Source organism: Tupaia chinensis, unplaced genomic scaffold (assembly GCF_000334495.1).
Source record: "Tupaia chinensis unplaced genomic scaffold, TupChi_1.0 Scaffold139935_1, whole genome shotgun sequence".
Lineage (NCBI taxonomy): Eukaryota > Metazoa > Chordata > Mammalia > Scandentia > Tupaiidae > Tupaia > Tupaia belangeri.
The window spans coordinates 427,334-444,865 of NW_006199814.1; the positions used below are offsets into that span (position 1 = coordinate 427,334).

The following is a 17,532-nucleotide window of genomic DNA, read 5'->3' on the forward strand; positions in this document are numbered from 1 at the left end:
TCTTTCCCTCACTTCTGTAAACATACTCCCTTTCTTTAAATGATAAAAAAAATAAAGATGCCCACATTCCAGTTTGTACTTGATTTAATAATTTTACATTCAGAACCAGCCCTATATACTCCCCAACTGAGAAAAAAAATGTCCAGAGTTTTTTAAAAAAAAAAGAAAGAAAGAAATTTTGAACATGTGAACTCAAATCCTGGATTTAAAATTCCAGTAACTGCTGAGTTATCTCTCTAAATAGAGTAACTGAAGGAAATCCAAAATGCTAAAGTTCACTTGGAACAGTAAAATGTACTTGATTGCATCAATCACTTCAGATGAGGCAAACTGACAACCTGGTTTTCCTGCACCTGCCAATGTTGGTTGTGTATAAACACATATGCGGTAGGCCTTGTGTTGTTTTATAGGTTCTCTCAAATACAGTATTATTATGTTGCAGTGATCAGGTGGGGGCAAGAGGAGAGAATGACTCATCCCAACATGAGCAGCATCCTGTTCCAAGTATTTCTCCAAGGAGATCATTGAGACAGTGGCATTTGCTCCCTGGCACTTGACTTAAACCAGGCAGGAAGTTCAGGAAGCTGTGCTCAAACCTCACCCAACAGCTAAGGTTATCAACTCACAACACTGCTTCAGTCCTGTCACTTATGGAATTCTAATGTGTCTTCAAGGTCACTTTCATCTCCACCCTCCTCTCCTTTTCCACTCTGTGATAAGTCAGTCATCCCCACCCAGACAGTGGGCTTCACAGTCAGGCTGCCCTAAAGGCTTATTCACATCAGTCACTTAAGAATAGCCCTCAGAGGGACCAGCAGTTAGTGTACCGGCTATGCCGCTGGACTCCCATGTAGTCGACTGCAGTTTGAGTCCCAGACCTGGTGGCTTAAACTCACGCCAGGTGGGGAACCAGCAGTTAGCTTAATGGCTATGTCGCTGGACTCCTACATAGTCGACCGCGGTTCGCATCCCGGACCCGGTGGCTTAAAACTCACACCGGGCACGTGTGCATGCGTGCCCAAGATCCCTAGAGGAGAATGGAGGAGAAGGGATTGCGGTGTGACCATCCCCTCTGGGGGGAATTTCTCACTTTCTGTCTCTATGTCTCTCTCTGTCTGTCTGTCGAGCGCACACGCCCTACAGCAAAAACCTCTCAAAAAAAAAAAAAAAACCTCACGCCAGGCACATGTGCGTACGTGCCTAGGATCCCGAGAGGAGAATGGAGGAGAATGGATTGTGGTGTGGCCATCCTCTCTAGGGGGTTATTTCTTGCTTTTCTGTCTTTCTGTCTCCCTCTGTCTTTCTGGCGAGCGCATGCACCCTACAGCAAAAACCTCTCCAAAAAACAAACAAAAAAAAGCATAGCCCTCAGATAGCCTGGATTTTCCTTTCTCATCTCCCCTATTTGAAAATTAATCTTTACTTCTGTCTTTACATTATGGTCCTTGCTATGGAACAAATGGCTAGTTAATCTGTGTTCAAGTATTCACAGGTGAGGCTGGCTTTCAGTGTAATCACTCCTGCTCCCCAGGGAAACCATCTTCAGTTAAACATGAGCCTTTTAGAGGTAAGTGAGCTTCTAGCAGACAACAAAATCAGTGCCAAAAAGGTGATACTTTGTGGCTAGTGATTTGGGGGAAGAAGGTCTTCCACATCTCTCATTTAACTCCCAAATAGACAGTTATTACATCTAAATGTAGAATTGCCTTAGGCATGGGTCAGACAAATAGTTTCAACTTATTTTTTAATTTACCAAGTTTATACCTATAGTGAAGACTTGATACTCACAAAATTCATAAAATAAACAGGACTTTGACTCTCAATCAAATGAAAAATGAGCAAAAACTAACTTGCTTCTTTTTGTAATCATTACAAATAATATGACAAATGCAAAAATACTAAAAAAAAAAGTTGCTTTTACAAACCTGTACAAAGTCAAATATGGTAAGAGGCAGAAGGTCATCCAAAATAGCTATATCTTTGGAGAATCTATTAAGAATCCCACCTATAATATAAAGAAAAATAAATTCTTTCTAAGTCAGTAATTGTAAAAAGATGCATTAGTACATTTAACACTAAATTTAGATCATAGCAGAAGCATTCAGAGCTCAAGTAGGAATTAGAACGTAATTAGATAAATAAGAACTTGGAAATGTTTAGTATTGTACAAAGATTGAAAGTAACTATGCATTCAATTTATTGTGTCCAATTTTAAAACCTTTATAAAATACAGATGCATGCAAAAACCGGTCTTTAATAGAGCCTTTACTATAAAGTATGTCTGGAATGAGCACTCATCTTACTATTACAATCTCACATTCTGTGACTGTGAGTTTAATGATAATTTACTAAATATACTGTCACCATCCCCCTTACATCTGTATCCTACAGCATAGAGCTCTCCTTTAACTTCCGTATCTTTTTAACACACCTCTACACAATCTGTGACTGCTCTCTCTCTCTCTCTCTCTGCCTGTACAGCACATGGACCTCCTTTAGCATAGTTTTGCTTTCTACCCTCTTCACTAGAAACTTGATCTTCAGCCTGTCTTGTAAATTCCGGACCCACAATTGTATGTCTGATAATTTATTGCTTTAATAAATAAAAAAAAGTTATATATGGAGTGTCTACTGTGTGCCAGGTACAATGCTGGGCACTGAGATAAGAGAGATGAATGAGCCATGATCCTTGCCTTTGAGAAATTCATTGTCTAGAGAAGAGTTAAACATACAGTTAGATAAAGTGGAAAAAAAAATACTCTACAAAGTGCTATTGCATCTTATCATTCATTCCTCCATTAACTGAAGGATAAAGTCCAAAATTCCTAGTTTAATGTTTAATGCCTTCCATAATTTAGCCTTAACTCACTTAGCTAGTACAAGATTCTTCTACTCAAGCATCCTGTTTCAGTCAAACTGTGAATACATTTAATACTTTTCTGGACCCTATTTTCCCCATGTGGTTTCCTCTGCCTGAAAACCCTTTCCCTTCATCTGTATTTGTCAAAATGTATGTCCTCTCCCTGGCCCGACTCGAATTCTTCTACAAAGAAGCATTTGGTTGCTCCAGCTGAAATTAATCTCCTCCTCTGAACATACTCCATATATTTATAACATCTTGTTTGCACCTCTGCATACAGCAGCTATGTACATATTTTACATCATAGTCATTTGTGTACACCTTATTTTTTATAGATTGTATATTACTAGAAATCACTGGGATCATGACACTTTTATTTTGTATTACCCATAACCCCAAGCAAAATGCCTTATAAGTGGAAACTATTTAATACGTATTTATTAGCTCATGATATCTATAAACACTGTTTTAAAAATGAAAGTGTGCTTTGGTGGGGGGAAAAATGTATCCTGGTGCTTATTACATTTCAAATAATAGTGTTCTATCAACATATACATTCACACTTTCATCCATTCAACATACTTAGCTGAGTAACTATTGTGTGTCTATGTGGCTTAAGGTCATTTAACAGTGACAAACAGTGACAAAGGAAAACCAGGTAAGGAGTCAGGGAAAATCAAGGTCAATGTACAATCACAGAAGGATACAAGACAAGGAAGCAATGGCTGCTGCTATGTACAGCGGAGACTATCGAGGTGACATAAAGAGAATAAAAGAACTATGAGCCAATAATAGAGTTGGCTTTTGTTTTTTTAAGAGGCTATTTTTGCCTTTGCACATGTGCGCTCACCAGTGAGAGAGAGAGACAGAGAGAGAGAGAGAACAAGTGAAAAATCATCCCTCAGGGGAGAAGGCCACACTGTAATCCCTTCTCCATTCTCCTCCCGGGATCTGAGGCATGTACGCATACGTGTTTCATGTGAGTTTCAAGACACCTGGTCTGCGTAGGCCATGTGGGAGTCCAGCAATATAACTGCTATGTCATCTGCTCTTCCCAGTAGAACTGACTTTTAAAGAAAAGCATAATCCTTACACATAGAATGGAAAGGGGAGTAGAAAGGGACATAATAGATTTCGTTAGATAATCTTGCTATCTCAGTTCTCAGAACCATGTAAGGAAGACTAAGAACGACACTGAGATGTTCAGGAACCATCCTATAAAGCAGGTGAAAGTTTGTTAAGTAAGATAAATGAGAAAATTACATAAACAATGATCATTTAAACATGAAATAGGAAAGGTTCAGAACCAACTCTGAGAAGCATTTAAAGGAATGAAGAGCGTGAAAAAATAGTGTTGGAAAGTTATGTGCACCCACTGTGGGAACACAGCCACAGAAGGAAACAGCAATGGGGAACCAATTTGTTTTGTGTTGACTATATAATGGGAGAGTAAATTGCCATGTTTCGTTCTCACAAAGGTTTTTCCCCACTTTACAGGCAAGCAGGTCAAGGCTCAAAAGAGTAACTGTCCCATGATTACTGCTTCTACAAAGCTGCTCCAGGGCTCTAACAATGCTTGTGTTTCTTTCTACTGTATTTCATGGCCCATTCCTCACTCTACCTGAAACTTTGGCAAATACCCTATCTTTTCTGGGTCTCATATTCCCGTAACATTAAAGTCACTGGACCAAGTAAATTGGACATCCCCTTCAGTCTAGAAGTCTTAGCTCTAAAATAGATGATAGTAATGAGGATATCCAGATAGGCAAGAATTTAATTACACACAAGGTCTGGCTTGCTTTCTCACCTTTCCTCTCTCACTCTCTCTCTCTGATCAAATTAAGTAATAATAACGGCAAATAAAATTAAATAAATAAATAATTTTAAAAATAGATCAAAAGAATCCCACATAGTAACACTGGTATTTGTTATCTCACGAAAAGGTTGGGTATTTCTGAAGATTTCTATTTAGAAATCACTCTAAAAATATCAGTATTGGAACTTACTCTTTGATAATCAAGTATTTTTTTTAACTATTTTTTTTTTTAGAGGTTTTTGTTATAGGGCACGTGCGCTCACCAGACAGACAGAGAGGGACAGAGAGACAGAAAGCGAGAAATCACCCCCCAGAGGAGATGGCCACACCACAATCCCTTCTCCTCCATTCTCCTCTCCAGATCTTGGGCATGCACGCACACACACCTGGCGTGAGTTTTAAGCCACCGGGTCCGGGACGCGAACCACGGTCGACTACATGGGAGTCCAGCGACATAGCCATTACACTAACTGCTGGTCCCGATAATCAAGTATTTTTGACTCCACCTTTTCCTCTCATCTGTGAGTTCCTCCAGAGAAAAAAACAGTGCCTTGTTCATCTTTCTGTACCTGCCCCTGGCTTACTGCCATACAGAGTAAGTATTCTGTAGATTGTTGTAATAATAAAACTTGGGAGAATTCCAAAGTTATTTATCTCAAAGTCTTTAAACAAGAATTTGTTCGGACTAGCAGATGGTGTAATGATTATGTAACTGGATTCCCACGTAGTCAACTGTGGTTTGAGTCCTGGACCCAGTGGCTTAAAACTTAAACCAGGCATGTGTGCATGCATGCCCAAAATCCCGAAGGGAGAATGTAGAACAGACCATGGCATGGTCATCCTGCTTTCTGTCTCTCTGTCTCTTCAGCTAGTGCATGTGTCCTATAGCAAAAATCTTTCTCAAAAAAAAAAAATTGTTTAAAAGGGGAAATAATGGATTTGATTATTTTCAAAGTACCTTACTATCCTACCCTTAGTTTTAAAATTTTTTAGTCCCTTTAGTCAGCTACTCCTACTTTTTGTGACTTTATATAAAAGGACATCAAAATAGTTTTAAAATACATTTGTAGGCTTAGCCACTGTGGTGCAGCAAGTGCCCTCCAGTACTGGAAGCCATATGACCAACAGTGGATTTGGAGTCCCAGGTCAACCTAAAAACATGCCAGGCATATGCATGGGTGCCCAGAATCCTTAGGAGCTAGAGCTGGGAAAAAGGAAAAAATGTGACAAGACCCTGTCCAAGCACTTCTCTCATTTTCTCTCTCTTCCTAACATGTCTTTGCTCTCTATAAAATATATATACTTGGTATCTAAAACAGGAAAAAATGTGACAAGACCCTGTCCAAGTACTTCTCTCATTTTCTCTCTCTTCCTTACATGTATGTGCTCTCTATAAAATATATATACTTGGTATCTTCCTTTAGAAAAAATGGAACGAATTTATATGATCATCTTTGAACACTTACATGAAACTAGATTATTCTACCCATCAAAAGACTTTATCGGTAAAAGAATTTTATATTTTCCTTGATCCATTCAAATCTCTTCCTCTTGAACAATACTGTAAATTGGCAACAGATGCCCAGAAAGGGGCTAGACCAAATATCTAAAAAGAGAAGGAAAACCGATCCAGATGGAGCTCTTTTGTGCTATAGTCTTATCACCATCAAGTTTGAACAAACTGAGCTACTCCTGTTGATACAGAAATAGCAGAAGCAACAGTAGATGATAACCAATAATATCTGAAAAATGTACATGCCAGTCATAGGAGGCTCAACGAAGGGCAGATACCTCTATGCAAAGACCAGGGCTGCTGCTAGAAAGCCAACTGAACCTCAGGCCCTACTCATAAGGGATCAGCAATTTCATTTTATATACCTAGTCAAGTACCTGCTTTCAATGTGTTGAGGGTTGACATTGGTGCTTGAAGAACAGAATGTAACATTCTGTTGTGTAAAATTTTGGACACTGTGATTAGAGCATGCACCAGTGGTAGGCCTCGGAAGATTCCCAGAGCAAGCAAAGTGTCCGCTACTCCCACGTAAATGTAAAAAACATAATAGGAGCTTGTGTTGGTGATAATCACTGCATAGCCGTTATGTGTATTGTTAGTACTATTCCCTTTGTCTTGAGGAGAAGCACTGTAAAGTAAAAGGGAAAGTGTTACTTGGCAACCAAACTTGCCTATTGAATTTCCAGTATATGTAAATGAAACTAAATTTGAATCTAAAGAAACACAATATGTAACATTAGCAAAGCTTCTGCTTTTAATCACAAAACTTACTATTACTATTACAAGAAAGGCCATTTTCTCATCATTGACATAGATAAAATTGATCTTTATTAGATTAAAATATTTAGAGAAAATACTAAATGTATACTGTTTTGAATATTTTTAGTGTATTTCATGGAAACTTAAAACAACTAATTCCTTTAGAAATTAATCAAGAGTTACAGGAGTTATGCAGGCACACAATTTAAGGAAAACAATTTGATTTTCTACTGCCATAATTCTGGGGAAAAGAAATATATTAGATATTATAATATTTAATATGACCCAAGTAATCAATGGAAACAAAACACAATCCACAATAGGTTGTAGAATACTTACTCTCTCAGTAGCCACAACAAAACCAATGAAAGAGCCACCTGGAATGGAACAAATACATAGCTGATTATATCTCCTAACAACTTTACATACTCTTCCCATGCCCACCTTTAAATTTGCCATGACCAACATCAAATACATACAATTTCATTTTCTTTTGCTTTGGTTTCCTGGGTCTAGCACCATTATTGTGGCGAGAATGCATTAGGTTAATGGAATTCGAGTGTCACTGAAGTAAATATTTGTTATTTCTCTCCTTGACTCAATAGAAAGTAAACATTGAACCTCACAGGAAAGCTAAGACTACAGCTACATTTAAAAAATAATAAACTGTGTTTTTCGTTTTCCTGCCAGAGGGTACATGTGCTTGCCAGAGAGAGACAGAGAGAAATAGACAGAAAGGGCCAGCCTTTCTGAAGAAAGCAACCCCCAAAGGGGCGTGGTCTTGCTACGATCCTCTCTCTTCTGTTTGTCCATCCTGTTAGAATTTGGACCACACTCACACAAATGCCCAGCATGTTTTTCAAGCTTCCAGGGCCGGATATTGAACCTCAGTTGACCATGTGGAATCTGGCTCCCTTAACCAATGAGGCCACAGGGCTGGCCCTAAATTTCATTTTTTATAGAGACTAATCTCAGCCTTCTGGCAGAAAATTAATTTATTTAGTTGATATACTTAATTTCATTTGCTGTTCAGTTATTATGGAGGATTAATACTTGTGAGACATTAATTACTGGAAAAAGTGAGATGAATACTTTTGAAAATCAACTGAAAGTTTGCCACTTGGCCAGTTCAGTGGCACAATGGTAGCTTGCTGCTCGGGTAACACTGAATCCATGTAGAAGATCATGGGTTTGGTTCTTAGGCTGACCCCTACACACCCAGTGAACTGAAGATGTACATGCCCATCGCAGCATGAGACTCTGTTGAGGGTGCTTGTCTTTCTCTCTCTCTGTGTCTCTCCCTTGCATAAAAGAATAAATAAACTTTTTTAAACATTTCAGCAATGGGCCAGTTGGTGCATGGCAGTTAGGGTGGCTGAATCTTACATGGCCAACTGCGTAGTTCAAGCCCTGGACTTGATGGCTTGAAAAATGCCAGGCATGTATGCATGTAGGCCCAAAATCCTTAGAGGAAGATGGAGAAGACACTGAGACACTGCAGCATGGCCATCACCCCTGGAGGGTGTTTTCACACTTTTCCTCTTTCTGTCTCTCTGTCTTTTGGGGAGTATACATGCCATATAAATTTAAAAAATAAATAAATAAAAAATAAAAAAAACACTGTTCACTTAGGCCACACTAAACTTATAAAAAAATAAAATTTCAGGGGCCAGCAGTTAGCATAATGGCTATGTCACTGGACTCCCATGTAGCCGACCGCGGTTCGAGTCCCAGACCCGGTGGCTTAAACTCGCACCGGGTGCGTGTGCGTGCATGCCCAAGATCCCAAGAGGAGAATGGAGGAGAAGGGATTGCGGCGTGGCCATCTCCCCTGGAGGGTGATTTCTCGCGTTCTATCTCTCTGTCTCTCTCTGTCTGTCTGGTGAGCACATGCGCCCTATAGCAAAAACGTCTCCAAAAAATAAATAAATAAAATTTCAACAGTATAAAAATTCACAGTTTATCAATAAAAGGTACATTCAGGTTAAAATACACATTATTTGGTACTAGAATTACTTAGGACTTAGAGCTTTCTTAGAGGGGAAACACAAAGCTGAGAAAATATATTCTAAACCATATCTAAATAAACAAACAAAAAATTTAAACAATTGTGATTTGTGTATATTTCTTAATATTTAACTTGTCAATGCACTGTTATATTTCATTTTGGCTTTCCATTCTCATAACCTTGTGAAGAAATTCAATTTTCTGTTGATGTACTTACAATTGTACTATTAGAACTGACTCTGAAATTATATAGGTAGACAAATAAAAAGCATACCAGAGAATGAAATAAAACAAACTAGCAAGTGTGCTTAAAATAACTTTGGAGATGAACAGACTAAAAGTAAGCCCAGTGTTGGTGCCACCCACTACTAAGACGTACTCCATGGACTGAAATGAAACCATATAATGGCCCAGGTTCAAATCCCAGGTGCAATGGTATGCACCTACTATTTCAAGGACCCAGGGAGGCAGAGGCAGTAGGATTACAGACTTAGAGCAGACCTTACAGCAAAACGTGACATTGTCCACAGAATAGCTGGACATGGTGACATATCTGTAGTCCCATCTAGGAGATTGAAAGATCAAGACACAGTGATACCTTGCCTTAAATAAACAAATACATAAAAGGGAAACTAGAAATAAGATGATAATAAATTTTATTTCTCACTTTAATTTACTTCAAATCTTTGAATATTATATTTAAAAAAACTTATAAGGAACATTTAGCTTAAGAAATTACAACATGGACCCAGCAGGTGGTGTAGTGGTTAAGATATTAGACTCCCACATGATTGACTGTAGTTTGAGTCCTGGACCTAATGGCTTGAAACTCATACCAGGCACATATGTGTTCAAGTCCAGAATCCCAAGAAGAAAATGGAGAAGGAACTGAGGTGTGGCCAACTCCCTGATTTCTCACTTTCTGTCTCTGTCTGTCTGTCTCTCCAGCAAGCACAGAATCCTATAGCAAAAATCTCTCAAAGAAGAAATTACAATATGAAGTGCTATACTTTAAAGAAATGTGTAAGTTTTAGTGAAATTCATATATCATTGATTTCAGATAGAAGTATAATGATAAAAAAACATTATAGCAAGGGCCAGCAGGTGGTGTAGTGGTTAAGGAACTGGATTCTCATGTGGCTGACTGCAATTTGAATCCCGGACCCAGAAGCTTGAAACTCACACTGCAATGTGTGTGTGCGTTCAAAATCTGAAGAGGAGAATGAGGGAAAAGGGATTGCATTGTGGCCATCGCCCCGGGGGTGATTTCTTACTTTCTCTGTCTCTCAGTGAGTGTTTACACACTATAGCAAAAAAAAACCTCTCTAATATATATACAAGCATTATTCTAACTTTTCTACGTTTCTTCAACACATAGCCACCATGCACTATATCAATAAAAAGAAACACTGTTGTTTCCTTAAAATTCAAGTAAATTTAGAATGACAAGAAACCCAGCAAAAATCTAAAGTCTTTGTTCTAGCACAAATGTCTTACTATCACCTAAGACTAATCAAATTAAACAAGATCTTAGATAAGTGTATACATTTTTAAAATAATTATTTTATTTAACTTTATTTATTTATTTTAATCTGATATTTTGACCAGAGAGGGACAGAGAGAGAGAGAGAGAGTGGGAGAGAGAGAAAGTGAGAAAACAAGCTGCCAGGTCCAGGACTAGAACTAATGGTTGGCCATGTGGGAGTCCAGCACCCTTAAACACCATGCTACCTGCCAGCCCCAAGTGTATACATTCTGAGTCATTCTTTGGTTCCTGTCTTCATTTTTTGTTCCAATGAAAGGAGTATCAATAATGCTGCTATTGCCAACATTCTCAGAATGTGAATAAATCTCAGGAATAAATGTCTTATGATATTTACAAACAGAACAATAGCCAAAACCAGTTTTCTAACGAAGTAGTCTATTCATCATAATATAGCATTTGCTGGCTCTATCTGCATGGAATCATAACACAAACTACTTTTAGTGACAAGAATAAAAATATTTTCGAGGGCATGACAGAGAAACTTTAGCAAAACTATTTGGGGGTATATAGAAATGATTGAGTAAACAAGTCTTATTATTTCATTTCCAAACCCCTTTGAGGCCATAAAGTTTATACAATTTATGGTAGGAATAATCTTAGATGATTAGGAGGAAAAGCAAAAGGGTTTTTTATTTTCTCATGGTTTTAAACATCATTCTATATCACTCGAATACAGTATATTGAATACACAGACTTCAGTGTTTCCCAGGTCAAATTATGTCCTGAAACATAGTAAGAGAAGCTGCCCTAGAAGGTTACTATCAGTCAATAGCAGAGGTACTATTATGAGAGTAGACTACATCTCTGTTTTAGTAATGTAAAGCCACTTAAGGAGTCCTGTTAGCAAACAAAAGGGAAGCCATAGAAGGACAAGACATAGCAGTTCTCTGATACATTTTTGAAAATCATACAATGAAAGCACTAAACAAGGTCTTTAAACACTTCAGTCAACAATACCCTGTGGTTTTTGTAGAAGAACCAGAAAAATGGCTTTTAATTTATTATTTACATTTCTTCTCTGACTAGTCAATGATATACTGCCAAAAAAAAAAAGATACTAGAAGTAAGACAGGAATTAGACCCAATGAGTAGGTAATAGGGTAGAGACCTCTGAGGAAGAGTCACTATTATAGGAAACAGACACACACATATATTAAGATAGAACCAACTTATAAAATGGAGTCACTCTGGTGATGAAGCTTTAGAGAAGGGTTGCTCATTGCTCTCACTAAGGATTAGGTATTGGCTCTTGCTGCTTGCTCACACAGAACTACTTACAACCAGAGCTGTTTTACAGTTTGCTTGATCAATCACAGTCCATCAACAAATGCAACCAGACCCTCTTCCAACCCCCTTCATCCCACCTTCTCCCACCTGGCTCTTGGCACAGGGAAGGTTGCTATCTTCCTTCCTGCCACCCAGGTATACACACAAAAATTCACCACCAGGATGGGACAGTAACTCAACACCCTGATTCCCTTGGGGAATCAGGGCAGGTCTCTACTTTCTCTACTTAGACACCTAGACTTAAAAAACTGGGGATTTCACACAACACAGCTCAACTCCCCTTTGTATAGCAGCACTCCCTGCAGGCAACTCACTGGCTCCCTACAGGTCCTTTTGAGCAGCACTAAGCATGTCAATGAGCTGGCATTTCTCCTCAGTGTGATAGCCAGTCCTGCAAGAAGCTTCTCTCTTCTAACAAGGCCAGGTTCTCAGAGACAGAACAAGTGTAAATAAAAACAAGCCTAAACAAAACCCCTGTGACACAGATAAATTACCGCTTGCCTCAGTTTTTCATCGGCAACTCATTTTTCAGGACCTACTCCTTGCCTGGAAGCTTTCTTCCCTCTTAATAAAATCTCCACTTTACTTTCCTGCTCTGTGCCTGTGTTTCTAATTCATGAGTGTGAGATAAAGAACTGGGTTTGCTTCTGTTCCTATATTGGGTGTTGGGCCACGCATCCCAACTTCCTGCATCAGAAAGACCAGCATATTAGGAATGCTATAGCCTATTTCTTTGGCGCTAATGCTTAAGAACTTAGAGAAGACTTTGCCCTCTGGTGGGGAAAACCACCAGGTTTGTAAAATATACAAAGACTGACCTCCTTTTCAAAAATCACACATGAGGGGCTGGCAGGTGGTGTGGTGGTTATGGGCACTCAACTCGCACATGGCCAACTGCTGTTCAAGTTCCGGACCTGATGGCTTGCCTTCTAACTTTGTCTCTCAACCTGTCTCTCTCTCTCTCTCTCTCTCTCTCTCTCTCACACACACACACACACACACACACACACACACACACACACACAATCTGTCCCTCTCTGGTCAAACTTAAATAAATAAATAAATTTAAATAAAATAATTCTTTAAAACACACACACCACACACACACAAATGATGTTAACAAACTGAATAGACCCAACTAATTTTTTTCAGCTTACCAACTATAAATCTAAATTAAAATACAGCCCTAATAAAAGCTAAAAGTAGATAAATCACAAGAAAGAAACCTATGCTAACCTTTCTTTAGTTTCTCTGATAATAAGCATGAGCCTCTAAACAGCATTTAAAAGTTTAACCAACAACCCAGATTAACATCTGTATCAATGTGAAGTACCAATGAGATATTTCAATAGTAAAGGCACACTGGTATTAGAAAAAGCTTACTTTACAGTCTAACCCAGTTAAGGAAGCTGGGTCTCACATGGCTGATGTGGTTTGAATCCTGACCACTGCTGCTGGAAAAATATTCTGAATATATATGCCTGGGCCTAAAATCCTGACACAGTGGACGAATGGAGGAAAGGGGGATGGTGATGTGACCACTTCCTACTGGGGAGTATTCTCTCTCTCTCTGTCTCTCTGTCTATTTCTGAGGAGCGCATAAGCCCTCTGATAACTATTTTTTGTAAATAAATAAAGCTTAGTTTAAAAGAAAACTGTAAGTTTTTATTTTAAAAGGCACTATAATTTTTGAATGGCAGTGAATAAATCATCTAGCTGTATAAATGGGCACATAATCTTAAAAATTACTATTTGTCTATAATTACAAGTTTTTCTCATTCAAAATGTTGAGTCAATTAATTGGCAATCCCTATAGGGTATTGGTTTAAAAGGTTCATCTTCTTTTGTAATTTATTTTCTTGTCAAATAACAAGGGACCCTTATCTTCTGTCTTCTTGATTAAATGAGGTAATGATACTGTACACACATGCAGCAATTCAACACTCAACAAGTTAGAAATATACCATTTTAAAAGGGCATAAATGCAACTCCGTGTAGCCGCATGAGACAAAGGTCCTTTAAATTAACAGAAATCACCACCTCATTCAGATACAATCTTTCTCTTATGTAAGTTGAAGACAAATAATGCTATCTTTCAACGTGGAGGAGGTTCAAATCATTAACATTTATAAAGGGCTGGCTGAGATCAAATGAGGTTCAGACTGGGTTTCATTCACATTAACAGTCATTTGGAATGACTGGCAAAGATTAATAAGATAAATTTGAAATATATTTCAATGCAATATTTATTACTCAGGTTAAGACTGTCTAATTACCCAACCTTATATTTTTGTTGAAGTATAAAAGGAATTATTGGAACATTCTTTATAATGTTGTATAAGCTTGTTCACCTCCAACTATCTTGAGCTTTATAATAAAAGTATGAGATTAAGGTAGTAGTAATAAGACAATTAGCATTGCTCACTCCGTGTCTAGCCCTACATTAAGTGCTTTATAAGCATGTCCCTTTCTCTCCTACCCCCCCTCCCCCAGTTTTTGCTATAGGGTGCATGCTCTTGCCAGAGACAGAAACAGAGAAAGTGAGAAACCACCCCCAGAGGGTATGGCCACGTTGCAATCCCTTCTCCTCTAGTCTCCTCAGGATTTTGGGCAGGCATGCACATACACTCAGCATGATTTTCAAGCTGCAGGGTCTGGGACTCAAGGATGGTATGGTGGCACATGTGGGATCTAGTGCCTTAACCTTCATGCTACCTGCTGGCCCAATATGATGTCTCTTAATCCAAAAAGTGGTTTATGAAGCTGGTACTACTGCAATCTCCATTGTATAGCTGAGAAAACTGTTAAGTAGCTCAGTTACACAGTGTTAATAAGACAGAGTTAGAACTCACACTGGGGCAGTCTGCTTCCAGAGTCAGCACTGTGCTATACTGCATCTCATATTAAGCCTTCACTTGGTTTTTAAATTTAAATCAGCAGAGGAACAAAAAAAAAAAAAAGGAATACAACCCAAACTCAAATGGAAACCAAAGGTTTATTGGTGAAGTAGTATGTATGACTTTTGTTACATACCTCTAGATATTAACAGTATCTTACTTGATCATGGAGGAATGAATATACTTTATATAGCCTTTTTTTTTTCTTCTTTTAGAAAAAGCTAATTTATTTTCTTTGAGAGAAAGACAGTAAAAGAGAAAGAAAGAAAGAGACAGGGATTCTCAACAAGGTCCACACACTGTGATCCTTCCCTGAGTCCTCCAGGCAGCCAGAACCTCAAGTGTGTCTGTGGGCATACCAGGGTGCTCCACAGACCCAGGACGTGCACTGAAACTGGAGCCTTCCTACAAGGCCTCCGGCATCAGGCAGCAGTGCCCTTATTGCCTGCACTACTGTGGCTAGGCCTATGGAGCCTTCTTAATAGCAGTTAGAAAAAGACTAATAGGAAAATATTATGGTTACAAAGTTTGGGTTTTAGCTATTTTGCATTTACACTACCTCAGGAGCAACAGTTCTTCACCCAGGTCATTTCTCCCCTGAAGGCAGCATGAGCCTTCAGGTTATATTTATTTTATATTAGGACATAACTAAGGATATCCCCTGGAATAAATATCTTTTTTTTTTTTTGGAGAGGGTTTTTTTGCTATAGGGCACATGCACTCGCCAGACAGACAGAGAGACACATAGAGACAGAAAGCGAGAAATCACCCCCCCCCCCCGGGGGGAATGGTCACACCGCAATCCCTTCTCCTCCATTCTCCTCTCGGGATCTTGAGCATGCATGCACAAGCGCCTGGCGTGAGTTCTAAGCCACCAGGTCCGGGACGCAAACCGCGGTCGACTACATGGGAGTCCAACGACATAGCCATTACACTAACTGCTGGTTCCCTGGAATAAATATCTTGAGTGATCATTTGCTGAACCCAACAGATGGATATGTTTTGTTGTATCTAGGTTGTGTTTGTCTCTTAAATCAACTACCTACATTTTAAATTGGGGAAAATTTACATAAAATTCTGTACCTTTGTCTCATCTTGATAAGTAAGAAGCTTTGGCAAAACAGATCCCAATTCCTTCACAGCAAGTCCTCCACTGGGGCTGAGTTACAGCTGCCTCCTGTACACAACTAGAGGGCGTATCTCCCCACTCAGCCTTCTCAGTCACCTTCCCAACTGCAGCTCCCTGCGAGCCATCTTAGGCACTTACCTGTCTGCTCCTGATCTAGAGAAAAGCCTTACTCAACCCCCACCTCCCAGCTTCAGGAACCCCTTGTGTTGGAAAACTGAACTTGATACCTTATCTGCGACAACTTCCACAACTCCACCTTCGCCCCCACTCCCTGCACCCCACTACAAAAACACCTTTTTTTTAAAAAAGAATTCTTTTCTTTTCTTTTTTGGAGACGTTTTTGTTATAGGGCACCGTGCACTCGCCAGAAAGACAGAGAGAGACAGAGAGACAGAAAGTGAGAAATCACCCTGAGTGGGGGGGATGGCCACACCACAATCCCTTCTCCTCCATTCTCCTCTCAGGATCCTGGGCATGCACACACGCGTGCCTGGTGCAAGTTTAAGCCACCAGGTCCAGAATTCAAACTGTGGTCGACTACATGGGAGTTCAGTAACATAGCCATTACGCCAACTGTTGGTCCCCAAAATTATTTTACTTTAACTTTATTTATTATTATTTTCCAGTTTCATCAGAGAGAAAGAGAGAGAGAGAGAGAGAGAAGGAAAGTGAGAAAGGAAGCCACCAGGTCTGGGACCTAAACCATGTTTGGCCATGTGGAAGTCCAACGTGTTTAAACATCAGGCCACCTGCCATGTCCCCAAAACAACTTTATTTTTTAACTTGGTTATGTGAAGGACAGTAAAGGCAAGGCGAAGAAACCACAATGATAGAATTGAAGATAACAAAATTTATATAAACAAATGGGCGATTTGACATTCTGAAAAGGTTATTTAAAGGAAGCCACTACTGTATAGTCTCCTCAGTTTTTGAAAGAATATAGTTACTTAAGTAGTCATCACTTGCATATTCATAATGCAATGTTTAGAGTCAAGTGAATCTAAAATATAGTACAGATATTTTCAGTGTTTAACCTGAGTTCATATAAAGACCTTCTACTCTTAATTTATAAATCTATTAAAAACTCTTCATATCTAGGGGACCAGCAGCTAGCGTAATGGCTATGTCGCTAGACTCCCATGTAGTCGACCGCAGTTTGTGTCCCGGATCCGGTGGCTTAAAACTCATGTCGGGCATGTGTGCATGCGTGCCCAAGATCCTGAGAGGAGAATGGAGGAGAAGGGATTGTGGTGTGACCATCCCCCCTGGGGGGGTGATTTCTCGCTTTCTGTCTCTATGTCTCTCTCTGTCTATTTGGTGAGTGCACACGCCCTATAGCAAAAATCTCTCAAAAAAAAAAACTCTTCATATCTAGAGCTCTAATGTACAATATGAGCACTATAACTAATAAAATTATACTGTGTTTGAGATTCATGCCAAAGAAGTACATTTTACCTGCACTCGCCATAAAAAGCAACAAAGGGTAACTATGTGAGATATAAATATGTTAGTTTATTCACTACAGTAGCATTGTTACTATTTATATGTTCCCAAAACATGATGCTGTATGCCTTAATATACATAATGAAGTATATTTAAGAAGAAACTTTTAGGGCCAGCAAGTGGTGCGGTGGTTAAGGCGCTGGCGTCCCACATGGCCGATGCCAGTTCCAGTCTCAGACCTAGTGGCTTGAAACTTACTCCAGGCACATGTGTAT

At 39.1% G+C, this 17,532-nt stretch overlaps 1 protein-coding gene across 1 annotated transcript in view; it reads right to left on the reverse strand.

Moving 5' to 3' along the window:
• Nucleotides 1-17,532, reverse strand: part of CFTR (CF transmembrane conductance regulator) — a 218,658-nt gene that overhangs the window by 68,063 nt on the left and 133,063 nt on the right. Inside the window, exons 16-18 of the mRNA XM_027765925.1 lie at nt 7,288-7,325; nt 6,567-6,817; nt 1,926-2,005 (exon numbers count right to left, since the gene is read on the reverse strand). Coding sequence (XP_027621726.1) covers nt 1,926-2,005; nt 6,567-6,817; nt 7,288-7,325 — 369 coding nt within the window. The remainder of the gene's footprint in view (nt 1-1,925; nt 2,006-6,566; nt 6,818-7,287; nt 7,326-17,532) is intronic.